At 39.6% G+C, this 21,653-nt stretch overlaps 1 protein-coding gene across 1 annotated transcript; it reads right to left on the reverse strand.

Moving 5' to 3' along the window:
- Positions 1 to 13,805: 13,805 nt before the first annotated feature.
- LOC111905654 (trans-resveratrol di-O-methyltransferase) lies at positions 13,806 to 15,234 on the reverse strand. Its single transcript, XM_023901346.3, has 2 exons — positions 14,403 to 15,234; positions 13,806 to 14,190 (listed from the first exon to the last, which is right to left on the reverse strand). Exons 1-2 carry the CDS (start codon positions 15,174 to 15,176, stop codon positions 13,888 to 13,890), a joined length of 1,077 nt encoding a protein of 358 aa, XP_023757114.1. The 5' UTR covers positions 15,177 to 15,234; the 3' UTR covers positions 13,806 to 13,887.
- Between the last annotated feature and the right edge of the window lie 6,419 nt (positions 15,235 to 21,653).

The following is a 21,653-nucleotide window of genomic DNA, read 5'->3' on the forward strand; positions in this document are numbered from 1 at the left end:
AGCAGAGGGGCTGAAGATGGGGCATCGGGGAAGAAGCCCAAGGGATCCGATGGTAGGCCAAAAGGCCAGTTGGGGCGGGACCGCTGTGGGAAATGTGGTCGGTCACACAAGGGAGCTTGGCCTACTGGGCCAGATTTAGGCTGCTATAAGTGTGGCAAGGTTGGGCTTTTTGGTAGAGATTGTACTGCCCCTACTCCTACGATTCAGATATCAGACCTGATTTCCTTTCATTGCAATCAGAAGGGCCATAAAAAGGCCAATTGCCCTAGATTGACATCAGCAGTGGCGCCGAATCCAGCGACAGCACGGGGTTGTGGATGGACGGAAGGCCAAGATGGAGGCTCCAGTGGTTCGGAGCCGAGCATTTCAGCTGACAGCCGAGGAGGCACGCGCTGCACCCGATGTAATGATGGGTATGATTTCTTATCTTTATGCTTTTATGTTATGTCGCTATGATTTTGATATATTATGTGCTTTTCCTCGGATCGTTCCATGTCAACTGTATCCCAGTTCAGGTGTTGTTTGATTCGGGTGCCACCCAATCATTTGTCTCTCTTGCGCTTAGCAAGAAGTTTCAGGAGTCTTCGGGCATGTTGGATTGCCCTCTAGAGGTCGAGATTGCGGGCGAACGGTCGGTACGAGCGTTAGAGGTCTACCGAGATTGTTTTTTGAGGCTGTTCGAGGAACGTTACCTGGTGGACTTGGTTCCTATACCTTTGAGGGGGAAAAATGTTATTATTGGTATGGATTGGCTGAGCCCCAATGGAGCAGTGACCGAATGCATGCAATAGTCATTGTTGATTAGGACCCTAGTAGGGGAGAGCTGGTGGTTTAGGGCGAAAGGCCACAGCGAGGAGCAGCCTTATGTTCGGCAGCGAGGGCTAGGCGCTACCTCCAACAGGGTTGTGCAGTTTATGTTGCTTATGTCATGGACACCTGGGAGGCGGGTAATGCGATGGTGGGTGATGTGCCCGTGGTGCGAGAGTTTACCGACGTCATCCCCGAGGAGTGGCCTAGGATACCTCCGGAGAGGCAGGTGGAGTTCAGGATCGACCTAATCTCTGGTGCGGCTCCGATAGCCAAGGCACCGTATCGGTTGGATCCTCCTAAGATGCAGGTGTTGTCTACACAACTGTAGGAGCTGTTAGACAAGGGATTCATTAGACCGAGTAGTTCTCCCTGGGGAGCCCTGATTCTGTTTGTGAAGAAGAAGGACGGGTCGCATTGGATGTGTATAGATTATCAGGAGCTGAACAAGGTAACGATGAAGAACCGTTACCCACTCTCGAGGATTGACGACCTCTTTGACCAGCTACAGGGAGCATCTTCGTTCTCCAAGATTGATCTGTGTTCAGGATACCATTAGATGAGAGTCAGAGAGGAGGATGTACAAAAGACTGCGTTCCAGACGCGCTATGGCCATTACGAGTTTGTGGTGATGCCCTTCGTGCTCACCAATGCTCCTACCGCATTCATGGACCTCATGAACCGCGTGTGTAGACCAATGTTAGACCGGTCAGTGATAGTGTTTATTGATGATATCTTGATTTATTCCAAGACACAGGGGGAGCACAAGGAGCATCTGCAAGAGGTTCTGGAGACTTTGAGAAGGGAGAACTTGTATGCTAAGTTCTCCAAGTAAGAGTTCTTGTTACGCGAGGTGTAGTTTCTTTGGCACCTTGTCAACCAGAACGAGATTTTGGTAGATCCGGCCAAATTGGAGGCCATGATGAGATGGGAGGTTTCGAGGTCTCCATCTGAGATTCAGAGTTTCCTAGGATTACTCGGCTACTATCGGAGATTCATCCTGGATTTCTCCAAAGATAGTCGTACCCCTGACCAGGCTAACGAGGAAGGTCGTGGTCTTTCGTTGGGGGCCTGGGCAGTAGGCTGCATTCCATTCACTGAGGCAGAGATTGTACGAGGTGCCAATCTTAGCCCTGCCAGAGGTCATGGAGGATTTCGTCGTGTACTGTGATGCGTCCATCTCAGGTTTGGGCGCAGTATTGATACAGAGAGGGCATGTCATCGCCTACGCGTCGGGGCAACTGAAGCCTCACGAGGCGAATTACCCAACACATGATTTGGAGCTGGGGGCTGTTGTATTTTCCCTCAAGATTTGGCTTCATTATCTCTATGGGGTTCGGTGTACCATCTACACGGAACACAAGAGTTTGAGGTAGCTCATGGATCAGCCGAATCTAAACATGAGGTAGCATCGGTGGTTGGATGTGGTGAACGATTATGCTTACGAGATAATTTACCATTTGGGGAAGGACAATGTGGTGGTGAACGCACTTAGCCGCAAGGCAAAGCCAATTAGGGATGTCTGTCTGAGGATGACAGTGGTGACTCCGTTGTCGGAACGGATTCGGGAGGCCCATCAGGAGGCCATGAAGGAGGAACATCAGGAGAGCGAGCAGATAGTGGGGCAGGTTTCCTCCTTCGACTATGAAAGCCATGGATTATTGACACTACACCGTACGGTGTGGGTGCCGTACCACGGGGGTGTGTGCCAGGTTCTGATGGAGGAGGCACACAAATCTCGATTTTCCATTCATCCCAGGGCGATGAAGATGTACAGGGATCTTCGTCTGGACTATTGGTGGCCCTGCATGAAGCGGGACATGGCATGGTACGTGGAGCGGTGCTTGACCTGCAGGAAGGTCAAGGCTGAGCATCAGAGGCCTCATGGAAAGATGCAGTCGTTGGACATTCCACTGTGGAAATGGGAAGACATCACGATGGATTTTATCACAAAGCTTCCCAGGACCGCACGGGGAGTGGATTCGATCTGGGTCATCATCGATCTATTGACCAAGAGTGCCCATTTTATCCCAGCTCAGGAGAGCATCTCGGCCGAGAAGTTGGCTGACATCTATATCCGGGAGATGGTGGCGCGGCACGGGGTGCTAGTTTCGGTGATTTCAGACAGGGATGTGCGGTTCACTTCCAAGTTTTGGAAGAAGTTTTAAGATGAGCTGTGTACTCATCTGCATTTTAGCACCGCCTTTCACCCTTAGACAGATAGTTAGAGCGATCAGATCATCCATACTCTGGAGGATATGCTGCGAGCATGTGTGTTAGACTTCGGAGGTAGTTGGGATACCTACCATCCATTGGCAGAGTTCGTCTATAACAATAGTTATCACGCGAGCATCGATCGTCCTCCCTTCGAGATGTTGTACGGGAGGAAGTGCAGGACCCCGATATGTTAGGGTGAGGTTGGCCAGAGGGTAATGGGGAGCACTGAAGTAGTGCTCAAGATGACATAGAGGATTCAGCAGGTCTGGAGCAGGCTTCAGACTGCTCACGGTTGGCAGAAAAGTTATGTCGATAAGCGCTGATCAGACCCAGAATTCCAGGTCGGGGATATGGTTCTCCTGAAGGTGTCGTCATGGAAGGGCGTTATCCGATTTAGGAAACGGGGAAAGTTGGGACCCAGGTACATTGGACCGTTCATGATTATAGCCCGGGTAGGCAAGGTGGTGTATAGGCTGGATCTGCCAGCCGAACTCAATCAGATCCACAACACTATCCACGTTTCCCAGCTGCGAAAGTGACTGGTGGACGACTCGGCAGTGTTGCCCTTGGAGGACATTCAGGTTGATGGCAGCCTGAACTACATTGAGCGAGCTGTGGGGATCCTCGACCAGAAGACGAAGGATATGAGGAACAAGAGAGTGGAACCCGTGAAGGTGCAATGGCAGCACCGGAAGGGCTCGGAATGGACTTGGGAGCCGGTGGACGAGATGATGGAACACTACCCGGAGCTGTTTCAGGAACAAGTAGCAGACTTCAAGGATGAAGTCTAAAATAAGTAGGGGAGATTTGTAACACCTGGTTCTTGGTACATATTTCTTTTTATTTTTATCTAAGTACTTTTCAGTTTTGGCTTTGGACTCGGCGAGTTGAAGGACTAGCACACGATAAGAGAATCATATATGTCAAGAGGTCAGTGAGAGTTTTAATGATCTTGAAAAAGTTTCAAGAACAAATCAAGAATAAACCTTATCATCACTAGCACATGACTTGAGGTTTACAACTTATTGTGTTGACATTATTTTGTTTCTGTGCCATTCCAATTAAGTTAATTATGTATGTGAGTTCTATGAGTTCTCATTTGAATGCTAAAAAGACAAAGCACCTTGATTGATGGAAAGTACATTGATATGTAAGGATAAGTTGCTAAAATACTTGGAAGACATGGTGGGCACTCGTGTTACCATAAGGCAAGAAATCAAGATTAAGAAAGTTCGGTCCATATGAATTTGGATTTGTCGTAAACTTTGGTTTTGGGAAATTCACATGGATAGGAACACATACACCATAAAATCTAAGTGTCATAAGATTCCCTCCTTCATGAAAGTTCTGTGAGGAAATGCTTTCTCTAAGAGAGATTTTAAGAAGATAGCGATTGTGAAAATTGTATTCTCAAATTCTATTATGGTTACGCCATCCCTTTTCATAGTTCAAATTGTGAGATTTGGCAATTTGAACTATGAAAAGGGATGTCGTAACCATAATAGAATTTGATAATAGAATTTGAACTATGAAAAGGGATGTCGTAACCATGTGAATTTGAACTAGCGATTGTGAAAATTGTAACATAAGTTCTGAACTTGTCAAGACACACATGTGAGCTTTCTAAGGCAAAGGTGTATAAGTTTAAGAAGCTTAGATAAAGGCTTATTGAAGCATCTAGTATTAAAAATGTGAACTTCAGAAATTCAATAGGTATTGTTTTCTGGAAGTTCAGTTGTTTTCTAAATACATGACAAAGCTAATGGGAGCATAAGTGTTATGCTTATATGATAATAATCATCATGATAGTGGGAGCATAAGTTTTATGCTTGTATGATTATTATGGAAAGTATTGCATGTTAGCAATATTAATTATAGAAAACAAGGATTCACTTTGCAAAGTTGTAGCGGTTGAAACATTGTTTTGCTATAATTAAGGGAGAGAATATTATACTTCGTTTCAAAATCTAAAGCTTAGATCAAGAAAAGTTAATAATTTAGTCGAAGGATACATAGTGTGTTCTCAAATTTCGATTATGATTACAACATCCCTCTTCATAGTTCGAATTGTGAGAATGTGACACATAAAATATTATGGCAGGAGATTGACAAAGTATCATATCTTTATGTAAGACATTATGCATCGTGTCCCATACGCTTCGGGTATAGGGTCGATTGAAAATGCTATAAAATTTGACCATTCTAAAATTTTCCAAATGTCTAGCGCATTAAGATGGAAAAAGGACTAGAATTGGTTTTAACTAAAATAATTAAATAGCTATCAAAGGACAATCCAAACTTCGCTCAGGATTAGTCGCTTGTGAGTAGTTGGAAGTATGGTATTGGATGGACCATATCGACATTATTATGAATAGATAAGTTTCTATTAAGAATGAGTTGTCATATGGCAAATATGGAAATGTTTCCAAATTGGGAGTTGGATATTGAGAGGCTATGTCTAGATTAGAAACTTTTTATGCAAGAAGGATGTTCGAGGGATATACTTGGAATGTGAGACTTCGCGTCTATGGAATTGTCTTTTAACAATTTTTGATAGAGTACTTTGTAATTTCATTGGCCAAGTCTTGGTGACTTTTGTGCTATGACTTTGCGAAAGAATCGTTGCATAAAATGTTAGAATCTAGCATATTCTAATAGTGTCAAGAACCTTGTGTTCTTACATTAATGATAAGGATTGGGAATTGTGAAATGAGCATCATTGGAAAACTTTTTCAATTGATCTATTTCACAAAGCATGGACCATAGGAAGCAAAGTGTGCATGCTTGGAGCATGGAACAATTGTTATTGTAATTCAAGTAATAAGTTGATTATCCGAAACATTAAATGATAAATAGTGAGTAATCAATATGGTGGATAAATAGAAATGTTTTATTTACTATCACAAGGCCATATAGGATTAAGTATTATTGTTATGTTTCAGTTTGCATGTTTTGTCTTCCAGAATAACTGGGTTATTCGAACCTCCACAGTCGGTCATATGTTGGAAGTAGGTATGAAGGAAGACTATCATGAAGAGTCTGTGGATTGTCTGAAGAGTTTAGACATAGCACAAGTTTGTTGCAGAGTTCATGAGTGCTTTGATAAGATTAGAGTATTGGATTAAACCCATGCTTACTTGGATCACTTCATGTATTTATCATGAATGATTAGTGAGACGATAATATTATATGTTCTTGAAACCGAGACGTGTGAGTTGTTATTTGCTGGTCAGTTACACATTGATAATAAATAAACGTATCAGTAACTTGGTGTTATAAAACTTATTGTTATGTGTGATTCGATTAGTAAATTCAAGCAAGCATTTGAGTCGAAGGTTATCCATTCCTTTTTCCTAAAGTGGGATAAAAGCAATATATGTGGGCCCCTCGATGATTTAGTGATGACACGCTAAGCGCTTGGCAAGTTGGGACTAAGTTGAATTGTTCAATTGTAGTCTGTTGTCAATCGTCATAAATCGGAAGTCAGGAAAAAGTATAGAGAGAATGATTAAAGTTCATGTCTTATGTCTATACGATATCTTGAGAATGGAGGAATATATGATCCCTTATCTAAAGGACACGCGTATCTAATAAGATCAAAGTTGACGGCGGCTTTTGAAAGCTACGATTGCTGATCAAGTTTTGAAGTTATGTAGAATAGTTATTAGACTTATCCAAGTGGGAGACTGTTGGATTATGTCTAAGTCGGTAACTATTTTGGTATGCACTTGACCCGATTATGATCATGGTTCTTTTGGGTTGCCTTCACCATAGCAATATGTAGTATGAATTAAAGAGAGAAAGGTTTAATTATGATTTATTAATATGTTAACAGAATAATGTATTAAAGGAGAAATCATAATGTTTAACTAATATTAGTCAAGAATTAATTAAGAATTAATTTTGTGGCTAAAAGAGATTAATTAAACTTAGGGGATTGGAATTGTAATTATAAGATAATTACAATTGGGCCATGGATCACCTTTGAATAATAGGTTGGGCGAATTCTATGGGGAAGCCCATTAGAAACCGTCCAAGGCATGTTCAAGAAGAGGTCCATGGGCTGCTTAGGGCTTAAGCAATCAAATTAGGGTTTCCTTATTTGATAACCCTAATAACCTAAGTATATAAGGAACCCTTAGGCACCAAAAACGTGGCTAACACTTGGATTAGGCTTTCCGGATGTTTTTGAGTGCCTTTTCTCTTCTCCTAATCATTCTTGTTGCTTAGTGGTGTTTGTGACTCCATTAGAGGCACAACACTTGAGGAACTAAGCTTTCTGAAGCCAATCAAAGCAAGGAATTGATTATTATTGCTATATAACAATCAAAAGTAATTACTAAACCCTTTATTTCTGTTGTAGTTTATTAGATCTAGGGTTTATGGCTTTGGATATTCAATTGCATGTTCATTACACAAACTAGATCCAAAAGCTATTAGGGTTTGCATGTACACCATAGGAATGATGTATTGCTCAAACCCCATCAGTTAATGCCTCAACTTATCGAGTAGGATCGTGACTGCTGACTCGGATTAATGAGAGGACTCGGCGAGTCGGTGAGTCGACTTGACTAGTCCACGTTGAGGCCAGAAACCCTAAATCTTTGGGCTTGTGCCCTATTTAAGGAACCTTATGGCCTTCATTGGCGACCACATTCACCAAAGAGAGACCCTAGCGAACCAGAGAGCATAAAGAGTGAGAGAAGGAGCTATTTTCATCACCATTTGTGTTCCTGCAAGAAAAAAGGAGGGAATGCTGGCTAGATTGATTGAGGAGCTCAAATCTGCTATCATTCCATTAGAGGTTGCTATTCGAGGTATAAATCCATGTCTATTCTCGTGTATATGGTATATTTTTTTTTGAATCTAGGGTTTTTTACCCTTCTTTAGATGGAATACGAAGCTTGAGAGGTCCCAATGTGGAATAGACATTAGATCTGGACCTTGAGAGATCCAGAGAGTCCCAACCTTCCAGCTTTATGCAGTCCCATGTGAATTTTGGGTCTAGGTTACCATTTTGGGGGTTATTTCACCAAAAAGAGTTGGTTGTGTGATGCATGGATCTAAAGGTTGGACCTTTACGTGACATTTGGGTGTTAGAAGGTCAGATCTATAGGTTAGAGAAACAAATCTGACCTCAGAAGGTGATTCGAGTGTTGCCATGGAGGAAACTCGTCGAGTCCATAAGAGGACTCGACGAGTCGAGTCGGGTTACCCCGCGATTCGTGACCAGTAGTAACCCGTCGAGTGAAAGGTTAACTTGACGAGTTGAATGAGGCCTTAGGAGGAGTCTGAGGACATGCACGGACTCGCCGAGTCACCTGAGTGCACTCGACGAGTCTGGTCAAAGTTGGATCGTTAACTGGAGTTGACTTCAACTGACCTTAGGGTTGGGTCAAACTGATTATGAGGGGTCCGAGGAGGGTGGAGTGGTGTTCTACCCAGGAGGATGTAGAAAGCGTATTGATTAGAGATATTATCATTTTGATAGGCGGAGGCTAGATCGGAGGTATCGAGCACGAGAGTTTTCTAGACATCATACGAGGTGAGTCTTCTCACTATACATTACCTAGAGTGGTATCTATGTGCAGACCAGGGGGTCTTATGTGATATGTGTATGTTTGAGATTATGTGTATTGTGATATATGTATGTTATATGTTATATAGACCGGACCGGAGGGTCTAATTATTTAGATCGGGCTGAAGGGCCCAACGAGCTACGGGACTGGAGGGTTCCGCTGAGACACATCAACCGGGGGGTCGTACCGAGTTATAGCCTCGAGTGGCTTATGTGTTGTATTTGGTATTTTGGGCAACTCACTAAGCATTTATGCTTACCGTATTATGTGATATGTGTTTCAGGTACTAGCGAGGATCGCGGGAAGGTGTTAGCATGATCTGTACACAATGGCAGCAGAGTTGTTTGAGATTCTGGGATTTTTTATTATTATGACATTGACATTTATGAGATTTTGAGAACTATTATATGAGTTATGTTTGTTTTAAAAATGAAAAATTGTTTTGGAAATTTTACGTCGTTACATGGCATCTCATAATGGTAGAGTTTCTTCCATTAAATGAAACATACACTTGCCACCTCATTCAACCCTCTTATTGAATTCACCATTATGGATGCTCTTAGAAATAATGGAATATGTAGTATTTCATGGGAGGAGTAAGCACATCGATACAAGATTCCATTAATGTGTGGAAAGGGGAGAAGTGAAGGTGAGCCACGTATGAAGAAAAAAACAAAAGGCAAATATACTCACAAAAGTCATGGTAAAAGTCAAGCATAAAGAAATATGGGAGCTGATTGGAGTAAGTCTAGATATTGCAGTATGTTTTTAATTTAATTCATGCATTTTTATGTTTTACCAAATCTACAAGCTTTGAATATTTCAAAGCCATGTTAGGTGTAGTACTTGGTCATTAGCATATAGGGTAGTCTCTTCTAGATTAGGTAAAACATAAAAATGCAAAGAATAAAAGGAAAATATACTGACAAAAGTCACAGTAAAAGTCAAGCATAAAGAAATATGGGAGTTGATTGGAGTTAATCTAGATATTGCATTATGTTTTTTTATTTAATTCATGCATTTTTATGTTTTACCTAATCGAGAAGCTTTGAATATTTCAAAGCCATGTTATGTGTAGTACTTGGTCATTAGCATATAGTGTAGTCTCTTTTAGTTTAAAGGGTAGTCTAGTTTTATGGGTAGTCTATTAGTAGTTTTATGGGTTTGTTTTTTCTTTAGCTTAAAAAGGGTGAGTATTTTCTTTATCTTGACATCTTTCCAAATAAGAAGTATGCAGTTGCCCCCACTTTGTTTTGCTCTTCTCATTTTTCTTGTCATAAACCTCTGAGTACAACCTATACCCATTATGCAAAAGCAATCATGTAAAATATATATATGTACAAGGACTATGTAACGGATTAAGCTAATAGCCTTCTAATAACTTCTGTAACTGAATAATGAAGCATGTGCTTATGGGTGATTAATCAGTTAAGTTAATAGTAACCCTCTAGTCTAGCAAAGGAATTTGGATAAGACATGGATGTATATGATGTCTTCTTTTGTACAATACATTATCGAAATTTCCCTTCTGGTTCTTAGTACGCATGAAAATGGAATAATCTAGGCCCTACAAAACTTAATATCTTAGCTTGAACAATCAGCCACAAAAAAATTGCCTACATCTGATAATCTTGTCAAATTTGGTACTGGCTCTCTCCATCATATAAGCTTTGTAGTAGTTAATGGGGTCCCCAAAGCAGAAAAATGTAGCTTCTTGGAATGTCCCCAAAACACAAATATGCAGCTGGTTGAATAAGTTACTGTGCAAAAATTCCGTTCAACATCTGGAGAGTTTAGCAATAAGTTAGGAGGCGGTCTTAGGCTAAGCAGAGTGGAGATCGCCACTGGCCTCGCTATGCTCGCTAGCCAACTTGAAACACCTCCCTTAGCACTCGCTAGGGGGGGGGGGGGTTACCGGGCACTCATCGAAGTTTTGGCGAGAAGAGAGAGAAACAGCAAGACATTAGGATTGGGTTGAAACAATCTTAGAGGCTCGCTTGATCCTGGTTTGTGCTTAATGTTCTCCAAAACCAACAAAATCGTAATGGCTCTCCGGTTGATCGGTTCGCTCTTCATTGAAGCTCCTGCTCCGAAAAAAACCTCCATTGATGATCCAGCTCCAAAACTCACTCGACATACGGGATAATCTGGTTTAAAGGTTTGATTTGGTTTTGAAGAGAAAAAAGATGGTACTCGTCGATAATATAAGGTGATTTGGAGAAATTGGCATATACGGATGCCAATTTTAAGACAGCGACTCAAGAATGTGTCAATTGATAATGTCTCAATGTCAAGTATAAATTTGTCAACTGAGAATTGAGGTACACATGACTCATTAGACAATCTATTTGTAATTACGTATAGTTTTATATGGTGCTCTTTCTATTTTTCTTTAATGATCAATATAGGTGACCTTATGGAACATTGATAGGCACACACATGTTGTAAAAATGCTAAATGATTTCTTATTTTTTTGTTTTGTTCTTGGGATTTTGATTTCTTATATTTTGTTGTTTTACCCCAAACAATGTAGAACATAAAAACTGCATGTACTCTCTATTTTTGTATGAATAACAAGTGTTCGATAAAATTCCTCATTGAAAAACTTCCTCCACTTTTGGGCTCCTCTGCTTGTTTACACTTATACAATCAAATGAATATATGATTTTTATTGAATTTGTAAAAGAATATTATTTATGTGATTGTTAACACTTTGAAGTCAATCTTTTCATACCATATTTGTGATTTGCAATGAATGAACATACGTTTTTATTTGTCTTTGATTTGTATATCAAAATTCCAAGAAGGTAAGAGCAATGCTAAATGAAATTAGCACCTAAAATTCTTCATGGCATAGTTTTTTGAAATAGGAATGAAAAATAAAAGAAGTAATTTACTGAATTTTAGTCTCACTTTTGACAAGTTAGTAGATATAAGTTACAACCTTATATTAATCATTAATTGTAGCATTATTAAATGTATCTAAAAATAGGCTTTTTTTTCTTTGACCCAGAACCAACATAATTCAGGAAGCTCTTTTCCTTTGTTGCTATAAAGGTTGTCAAGAAAAAATAAAAGTCCCTTTCCATAAAATTGATAGCACCTTGCTACAAAATAAAGTAAATAAAAAAAAGGGAATGCTATGAGGGTTACCACTCTCTACCAAATGCTAAGATTATGTGCTAAATGGTTAAAAATGAGATGACACTAAACCATCTGACGTGACAATGTGTTAGGAGTGTTACTACTCCTTTTAGCTTTAGTAATGTTCTTTTGGGTTATTTGTAATTTGGAAAGCCTCAAGCTCCACAACAACGATCTCAAAACTCCCTTGGATTTAGCAAGTGACGTACTTGTATTATCACATTTGGTTTAATGACCAAGGAGGGTAATATGGTTTTAAGTTTGTCCACATTAGATCCTTAATGTTTTTTTTGTACATACTACACCAATATTGTTTGTTATACCCGTTTAAAATAGGTAATAAAGTTTTAATTTTGTCCACATTAGGTCCCTAAGGTCTTTTTTGTATATATTACACCAACACAATTGTTATAACTATTTAAAGAGGGGTAATAATGTTTTAATTTTCTCGACATTAGGTCCTTATTTTTAATATTTTTATCATTTCATCTAACTCTTTTACAATTTATATTAGTACCTAGTTAGATGGCTTCATTATTTCATCTTCTTATTTTAGTCGCTCATTCACCACAACCACGGTTACATTTCAAAGGTTACATAACAACTTTTTATCATTTTTACATAAAAAAAATGCTAATAATAATCAAAGTCTTAATGATTAAGGCTATGTTTGGCACGCCACAACTAGCTAATAGACTAGTTTATTTTTTCGATCTTTTTTAAGTTGTCATATTTGGTAAGTCAAAAGTAACGTATAAGCTAGCGTTTTAAAAAGCTACTTAGACTAACTTTTTAAAAGTTTATTTTTTATTTTCAAATATACCCCTTAGTTAATTAAAAAAACATATTTTTTTAAATGTCATTTTATCATTATATACATTTCAGATGACTTATAAGCGAGTGAATGTCAAAGTAAAAAGAGTATACCCGATAAGTAATGGCTCCACCAATGAGGTATCCCCGATACGCCATTACTTATCGCGGATACCCCATTACTTGTCAGGGATACTCTTTTACTTTGACCCTAGCTCTGCTACTAGGATATAAACTATCTGAAATTTATATAATGACATAAAATGATATTTAAAAAATATGTTTTTTAATTAATTAAGGGGTATATTTAGAAATTAAAAAAAAAACTAGTTTAAATAACTTTTTAAAACGCTAGCTTATAAGCTATTTTTTGGCTTGCCAAACATGACAACTTAAAAAAATCGAGAAATAAATTAGTTTATCAGCTAGCTGTGGCGCGCCAAACATAGTCTTAATCATTAAGACATTGATTATTATTTTTTGTTTTTGTAAAAATGACAAAAAATTGTTATGTAACATCTCAATTGAAACCATGGTTGTGGTGAATGAGGGACTAAAATGTGAAGATAAAATGATAAAGTCATCTAACTAGATAGTAATATAAATTGTAAAAGAGTTAAATGAAATGATAAAAATATTAAAAATATAGACCTAATATGAACAAAATTAAACCTTATTACCTTTCTTTAAACGGTTATAATAAATATGCTGGTGTAATACGCAAAAAAAAACCTTAAGTATCTAATATGAACAAAATTAAAACTTTATTACCTTTTTAAAACAGTTATAACAAACCATATTGATTTAATATGTAAAAAAAAAAAAAAAAAAAAAAAAAAAAAAACCTTAACAACCTAATATCGACAAACTTAAAACCTTATTACCTTATTAAAACCTTATTAAGTGTCAAGTTTATGGATCAAATCTCCTACATTTACCGATCAAATCTCCTAAAGAGAAAGGCGGATCTATCATATGGACAAAATGGTACTACAATTCAATTCTTTAATGCAAAAGTAGATTGTAATATTTTACTTTTTGCCGCCTTTTTATTGCACTATTATTTTTATATATTCTAGCTTATTGTTAACTTCCATTATCAGTATCATTGCTAGTCGTTTCAAAAAATATTAAAAAACGAAAAATGTAAATGTAATGAAGAAGATTAATTAAGTGAGAGTTTTTACATTATGTGTTGAATAATGATAGGGCGAAGAACAACACGATTAATGGACAGATCAACCAAGAAAACAATCAAGCAAGTTCATTATTCAATAATTAATTGCGCCAGCAATTATGTTGTGCATAGAAAGTATTCTTAGCTTAACTAAGGATACACTTCTATCATAGACCTTAACCCTAAACACGGAATTATTTTATAATCGCTAAAGCCGGCATCGAGGAAGAGCTTTGCCCATTCTTTTTCGGTCCTCTCTCTTCCAGTCTGGTCGACCATCATAAGCACATCGAAGAAAAGCTGAGTCTCGAGAGATTTCTCACCAACTTCATCGTTCTTCAACACCATGTCTATAATGATTAGTTTCCCTCCATATTCGTTGCTCGGAATTGCTTCTTTGCATCGCTTCAATATCTTTATGCAATCTTCATCATTCCAATCATGTAATATCCACTATTTTTCATCATAGATAAACATAATAACATCAAGACGCTTCAAGATAACACTTTAGTACAAGTTCTGACATAAATCTATTGATAAGTTTGATCAAACACCCATATTCTTTTAATATTACTCTTTTTTGCCGATAGAAAAAGATGATCGACAATCAATGTCCAAAAGAAATCAGCACTTTTTTTAAAGTTAATAAGGAATAGAAAGAATACCTTCAACAAAACTGCATCAGCTTTTGGAATGGCTTCAAACATGTCCCCACAAACGTAACTGAAATTGTTACTTCCCTCCAAACCATTGACAACGTGCTGAAGATCAAAGCAGATGCAACTAATATGCGGAAAAGCTTCAGCTATGAGTTTGGAAACAGTGCCAGTACCACCTCCAACATCAACAATTGAATTCAAGTTCGTAAAAGCATCTCCGAAGTCTCTTAACATGATATTTGTAACAAGCCTTGCATCACTGGCCATTGCTTCGTTAAACAACTGGTTATGCCTGGAATCTTGGCCAGCAAAATCCCAAAACGTCCTCCCATGGGCTGTGTAAAAAGAGTTGACGTCATCATTTTGGAACCATTTGCTCATGGGTTGCCATGATTCCATCAGTACGGGATCCAACATGCTTAGTAAAAAGGGCCGAAGGCTTAATGGTTCTTGCTTTAGAAGGAAGCGAGAAACAGGAGCTAGCAAATAGCCTTCTCTTTCCTCCTCGCCATTGGATATACTTTGTTTCATAAAGAAACCAGAGTGAATAAGGATGCGCATAAGTCGGTAGACATAATTGGTTCTCTCCTTGTTGATGGGGAGTGCTTCCACTAACTCTGAGAGCAACATTGGTGCACCATGGCGATTAATGATATCAGGTATTTGTAGCTCAATAGCACATTTGAGTGACATGGAGTTTATATAGCTGAAAATGTTGTTCCATATGTGAGCTTGAGCATGAAGCAAGTTTGTAGATTGTTCTTCATTTTGCAAAGCCATATTTTTTCCGTTATAATGGACAAGTGATGGACAATTTCATATGGTTTAGCCTTGTACACATTGCCTACATATATAGGAAAGTAAGTTATGGAAAAAAGTGTTTTTCACGTTCCAATTTCTTATTAAAAGCTCAGCTTATTTTTTTAATGGCTAATTTTATTAGAGACAATTTAAGATTACAATGAAGTAGACAACGAATTCAAAACACAAGAAAAATAACAATATAGACAATGACTCTAGGAATAAACCAAGTAGAGAATAGCAACAACGAGATGAGACAATTAATCCTACTCACAATATCTATCCAATAGAAAGGACTGGTTCAAACATAGTTAGGATCCGAGTAAAAAAAAAACTCCTTAATATATATATTTTTAAAAAGTCTATTGTCAAAATTTGGACTGGGTTATACATATAAACTTTATATATTGTTTGTTAGGTAATAAGCAACCATCCACAACCAAACCAAATAAATTTGTATTCTTTATGCATATAAAAACTTTAGACATATTGATTTTGAGTAAAATTAGAAGAAATAATTTTATTGTGTTTATTATTTTAAGAAAGGAATCGCAAAGACTTAAATATAAGACTATTTATTAAAACACAACAAACAAAAGGAGAAGTCAAATATATTCTTGCCTTTTGCTCTTATTAATCTTTCTACTTACATTACAAGAAAAAAACCCATTTATGGGCGACACTTTTAGCGGCGACAACAACTTTTAGCAGTGACACAAACAATTGCCGTCGCTAACGGTGTCGGTCATACCTAAACGATTAATCCGCGTCAGACGTTTCTGGTGAATCCTAACCGTCCGATTGAGTATCTAATCCAACAGTTGGGGCTTCGTTTCGCACAAACCCAATAGCGGCGACTAGAGATGCACACCAAAACCGGATCCTCGATTCTAAACCGATCTGATCCGAAAACTGGTTTTGGTTACTAGATTTTGTCAAACTGGATTGGATTGGATCCGATCCACCGGATCAAACCAAATCCTGATCCTACGGAAAAAATCGGATTTGGTATCAGATCGTAAACCGGATTTGCTTAACTAGATCCAAATCCTCCCCAAAATCCACTAAAAGCCACTAAAAATCGGTTTAAACCGGTTTGAAATTGGATTATGCAACGTCCCAAAAATATCAAGTAAAATTTTCATTTTTAAATAAGTAAAACCATTCATTCATTAACTCAATGACAATAAAAATAAAAGTATTATCAAAACACTAAAGTAATTCGTAAACATTCAATGCGAAATAAATCTAGATGGGATGAGTGCGATCAAGTTGGACCATTCATTTTGAAAACAAAAGTACCTGAAGACATTTTAAATATAAATCATAAATACAAATCTTAGTGAGTTATCCAAATACTATATACCATATAATTCAGTAGGTCAAGACCCGGTATATATTCCAACCCAACATACAATCATGTGCCCAGCCTTAGGGTATGTTTCAACCCAACATACAATCATGGGCTTAGCCATGGGGTGCGTTTTAACTCGAATATGCAATAATAGGGCTAACCCTGGGGTTTCTTTTAACCCAAAAAAAATAACCATGGACCCAACCATAGGGTTTATTTCAACCCAATCACACATGTAAGACTCAAGAAGACAGCTAGCAACCTACATAACACAATCTAATGGACCAACATTGATGCCTTCGACCCACAAGTGTAGTTTGAAGACTCACTTGAATAACAACGCCGAATAAAACCCCGCTCAAAGTTGCACCGACCGCAGCCAACAACTTTCAACACCAAAAGATGGGTGCTAAACTGTAACATCCCAAAAATATGGTCCAAAAATTTCGTTTTAAATCATTTAAGAGAAACCATAATTCATCAAACATCTCTATAATAAAATCACAAGTCATGTATCTCAAAACATCGTATGAAAAATACTGTATCAATCACATGTCAAAATATCAGAGTCTAAACATCCCAAGCTAAATGTTGTGGTGTGTGCCATCTAGTCATCCCGAACTCTTCCCCTTGCTAGCGGAAGTACTTGAAACCAAAACTGAAAACTGTAAGCACGAAGCTTAGTGAGTCTCCCCAAACTATCACATACCATACATATAATCACATAATACCATACATTGGGCCTTGCCAACTGCATCGGGCCCCGCCCGACATCGGACTGAAGTCCGGTAAACATATTACATATGAACAAACATATAACATAAACACATAACATAACATATAAGCTAAACCCTTCCTCGGGATTGCCACAACATCAGACCGAAATCTGAAACATATAACACATAACATATAACTAAACATTCTTCGGGCTTGCCTCGGCATTGAACCAAGGTTCGGAAAATATAAACAAACACATGCAAGAATAACGAAGACATCAAGCATACAAACGTTCCTCGGGGTTGCCCCGATATCAGACCGAAGTCTGGAAACATGTAATCACTCGAGATTTCGGCATCAGAGATTCCTCACTCGAGATTTCAGCAGCCATCTTAAGGGTAAAATGACCATTTTACCCCTGGTCAAAGTAAACATTATGGGTTGACCCAACTCGCCGAGTTGCTCCATCAAACTGTCGAGTCCTAGAACCCTAAAATCGTGATCTAACTCGTCGAGTCACCCCCTGACTCGCCGAGTTCCGTGGCTACTCATAGTCGTTATTCGGCGAATCAACTCATCGAGTCCCTTCACAGACTCGTCGAGTTCTACCTTAAGCTGAAACAGGACAAAACGACTCAACTCGTCGAGTTCCTCTATGGACTCGACGAGTTGCTCTGTCTGTTTGGCCATCGTAACAGATTAAGCCTCTACTCTCCAAATCCAATGTCCATACTTCATCTACACACTGGAAATGCCCGTTTAAGGATAAAGCTTCAAATTTTAACCACTAATAATCCTTATTATTGGGTTTAGCTAAAACCTGGGTGGAGCATACTAAGGGTTAGGGGGGTTGTGCCCCCACTGTGTTTTGGATCATAACTATTTTTATCTACTAATTCTTATACATATTAGACATAATATTATAAATTTAGGCTTTGGCCCCTGCTGTTTTTTTTTAAGAAACTATAGTTTTTGTTTCGGCCCCTCTATAGTTTTTTAAGAAACTATAGTTTTTCTTAGGACATAGATCTTTGTCCAAAAGCCTTATTACTCTAACTCAAAGCATGAAAACCAAGATCTAGGTCCTAGACACCAAATGAACACGTAAAGTCTCAGACTTTACTTCCATGCATGGCCTTTTGGGGCTTAAAAGGCCATAATAATGTCTTTAAGCATGCATGGGGCTTCCATGGTTATAAAGTTTGCACCTTTATGCCATGAAACCCTTTCTAGATCCCAGATCTGAAAGGTAAGTCACTTGGAACGTCCATGTCCCAAAGATCAATATTCTTAAACCAAAACCCACATAAAATGGAACTAAGGAGATCTAATGAACTAATAACCAATCCACTATCTTCTCCTTGAACCTTCTAGCTCCTTTTTCTTCTTCAAGCTTCAAGAACACACAAAGATTACTCAAGAATGGATCACACACTCACAAAATGTCCTAGCGTTTCGTGGATTAGTGTTTGGGACTTAGAGGTTTGAAATGAGGCCATAAGGTAGGGATTAAGATGCTTAAATAGGATGCAAAACACCAAAATTGGGGTTTCACTCTGGCAGACCTACTCGCCGAGTTTAGGGCTCTCAACTCGTCAATAGATTGCTTAAAACCCCGCATCCAGTCTCACTTCTACTCGACAAGTCTGGGGCTCCCAACTCGTCGAGTAGCTCTACAAAAATAAATAAGTTATAAATAAATGCGTACCGGGAATCATGCATTACAATTCACCCCCACTTGGCTTAGATTTCGTCCTCGAAGTCTGCTGCATCTGGAACCAACTCCGGGCAGTGCTCCTTCATCTCCTCCTCGGGCTCCCAAGTCCACTCTGAAACCCTACGGTGATGCCACTGTACCTTCACCAGCTCAATCCTCTTGTTCCTCAGCTCCTTCATCATTTTATCGAGAACAACTATTGGTATCTCGACGTAATTCAGGCTGTCATCAACCTGAATGTCCTCTAGAGGCACAATCGTTGATTCTTCTAATAAGCACTTCCATGGATGGGAAATGTAGAAAATGTTGTGGATCTGGTTGAGCTCTGCTGGAAAATCCAATCGGTACACCACCTTGCCCACCTGGGCTATAACCCTAAAAGGGCCGATATACCTACAACTCATCTTGCCTCGCTTCAGGGGGACCATATCGCCAACCTGAAACTCCAAGTCTGAACGCCGCTTGTCGGCGTAGCTCTTCTGCCGAATCTGAGCAGTCTGGAGCCTGCTCCAAACCTGATAGATCCACTATGTAGTCTTGAGTACTACTTCAGTACTCCCAGTGACTCTCTGACTGACCTCGCCCCAACATATTGTGGTCCTATACTTCCTCCCGTAGATAATCTCGAAGGGAGGTCGGTATATGCTGGAGTGGTAGTTGTTGTTATACGAAAATTCTGCTAATGGAAGATACGTATCCCAACTGCCACTGAAATCCAAAACACATGCACGTAGCATGCCCTCGAGATTATGAATCGTCCTCTCGCTATGTCCGTCCGTCTGGGGGTGGAAAGCAGTGCTAAAGTGGAGACGAGTATCCATCTCATCGTGAAACCGCTTCCAAAATCTGGAAGTGAAATGGACATCTCGATCTGACACCACCAAGACAGGCACTCCATGCCGTGCCACTATCTCACGCATGTAAATCTCGGCCAACTTCTCGGCCGATATGCTCTCCTGGATCGGGATAAAATGAGCACTCTTTTTCAACGGATCCATATCGAATCAGCTCCACGTGCTGTCCTAGGAAGCTTCGTAATGAAATCCATTGTAATGTCCTCCTACTTCCACACAGGAATATATAACGATTACATCTTATCATGAGGCCTTTGGTGCTCTGCCTTGACCTTCTTGCAAGTCAAGCATCTCTCAATGTACTAAGCAACATCCCGCTTCATGCAGGGCCACCAGTAATCAGGGCGAAGATCTATGTACATCTTCGTCGCCCCTGGATGGATGGAAAATCTGGACTTGTGGGCCTCATCTATTAGAATCTGCCATACTTCACCCCAATACGAAACCCAGACCCTCGCAAGGTCAGCAAACCACGGTTGTCTTAATAAAAGGAGGCCACCTGGCCTATGATCCGCTCGTACTTCCGGCGCTCCTCCTTCAGGCCTTCAACCTGATGCTCTCTGATCTGCCCAAGCAATGGAGTAATCACTGTCATCCTTAGACATATATCTCAAATCGGGGCCGCCACCGCATTTCGGCTCAGGGCGTCGGCCACCACATTGGCCTTTCCTGGGTGGTAAATAATCTCACAGTCATAGTCCTTCACCACATCTAACCACCGACGCTGTCTTATGTTTAGAATCGGCTAATCCATGAGGTACCTCAAACTCTTGTGGTCCGTGTAAATTGTACAACTGACCCCGTAGAGGTAATCTCACCAAATATTAAGGCTTAAACTACCTCGAAGCGTAAGCTATCACGTGACCCCTCTGCATCAATATCACACTCATTTCCATGATCGAAGCGTCACCAAACCACAAGGTCATCGACTCCCTCCAACAAGGTCAAAATCGGTGCCTCGCATAACCGCTATCTGAGAGTCTCGATGGCTGCCTGCTGCTCAGGCCCCCAGCGGAATGTCACTGAGTTCTTGGACCTTCGCGTCAAAGGAACAACGATCTTGGATAAATCCTGGATGAATCTCCGGTAGTAACTCGCCAAACAATGAAAAATCCGAATCTCAGTTGGAGATCTTGGAACCTCTCACTGCATCTTGGCCTTTATCTTGGCCGGATCGACCATAACACCTTTGTGGTTGACAAGGTGCCCCAGAACTACACCTCTCGCAACAAGAACTCACACTTGGAAAACATTGCAAAAAGTCGCTCCCTCCTCAATGTCTCAAACACCTCCCTTGCAGAACTTTACCCATATAATCCTTTTATGGGTAAAATGACCATTTTACCCCTGGTCAAAGTGAACACTGTGGGTTGACCCAGCTCGACGAGTTGCTCCATCAACTCGTCAAGTCCTAGAACCCTCAAATTGCAATCTAACTCACCGAGTCATCCCCTGACTCGCCGAGTTCCATGGCTACTCACAGTCGTGATTTGGAGAATCAACTCGTTGAGTCCCTTTACAGATTCGTTGAGTTCTACCTTAAGCTGAAACGGGACAACACGACTAAACTCCTCGAGTTCCTCTATGGACTCGAAGAGTTCCTCTGTCTGTTTTGCCATCATAATAGATTAAGCATCTACTCTCCAGATCCAAAGTCCATACTTCATCTACACATTGGAAATGCCCTTTTAAGGGTAAAGTTTCCAACTTTACCCACTAATAATCCTCCTTATTGGGTTTATGTAACAACGTAAATTTTCAAAACAATTTTTCATTTTTAAAACATTCATTTACTCACAAAATAACATCAAAAC

The sequence above is a fragment of the Lactuca sativa genome, chromosome 9, assembly GCF_002870075.4.
Source record: "Lactuca sativa cultivar Salinas chromosome 9, Lsat_Salinas_v11, whole genome shotgun sequence".
In the NCBI taxonomy this organism is placed as follows: domain Eukaryota; kingdom Viridiplantae; phylum Streptophyta; class Magnoliopsida; order Asterales; family Asteraceae; genus Lactuca; species Lactuca sativa.

Coding starts and splice junctions, on each gene's coding strand:
- LOC111905654 (XM_023901346.3), bottom strand. CDS start 15,176: ATGGCTTTGCAAAATGAAGAACAATCTACAAACTTGCTTCATGCTCAA. Junction 14,191..14,402: donor CTGATGCAGTTTTGTTGAAG/GTATTCTTTCTA, acceptor GATGAAAAATAG/TGGATATTACATGATTGGAA.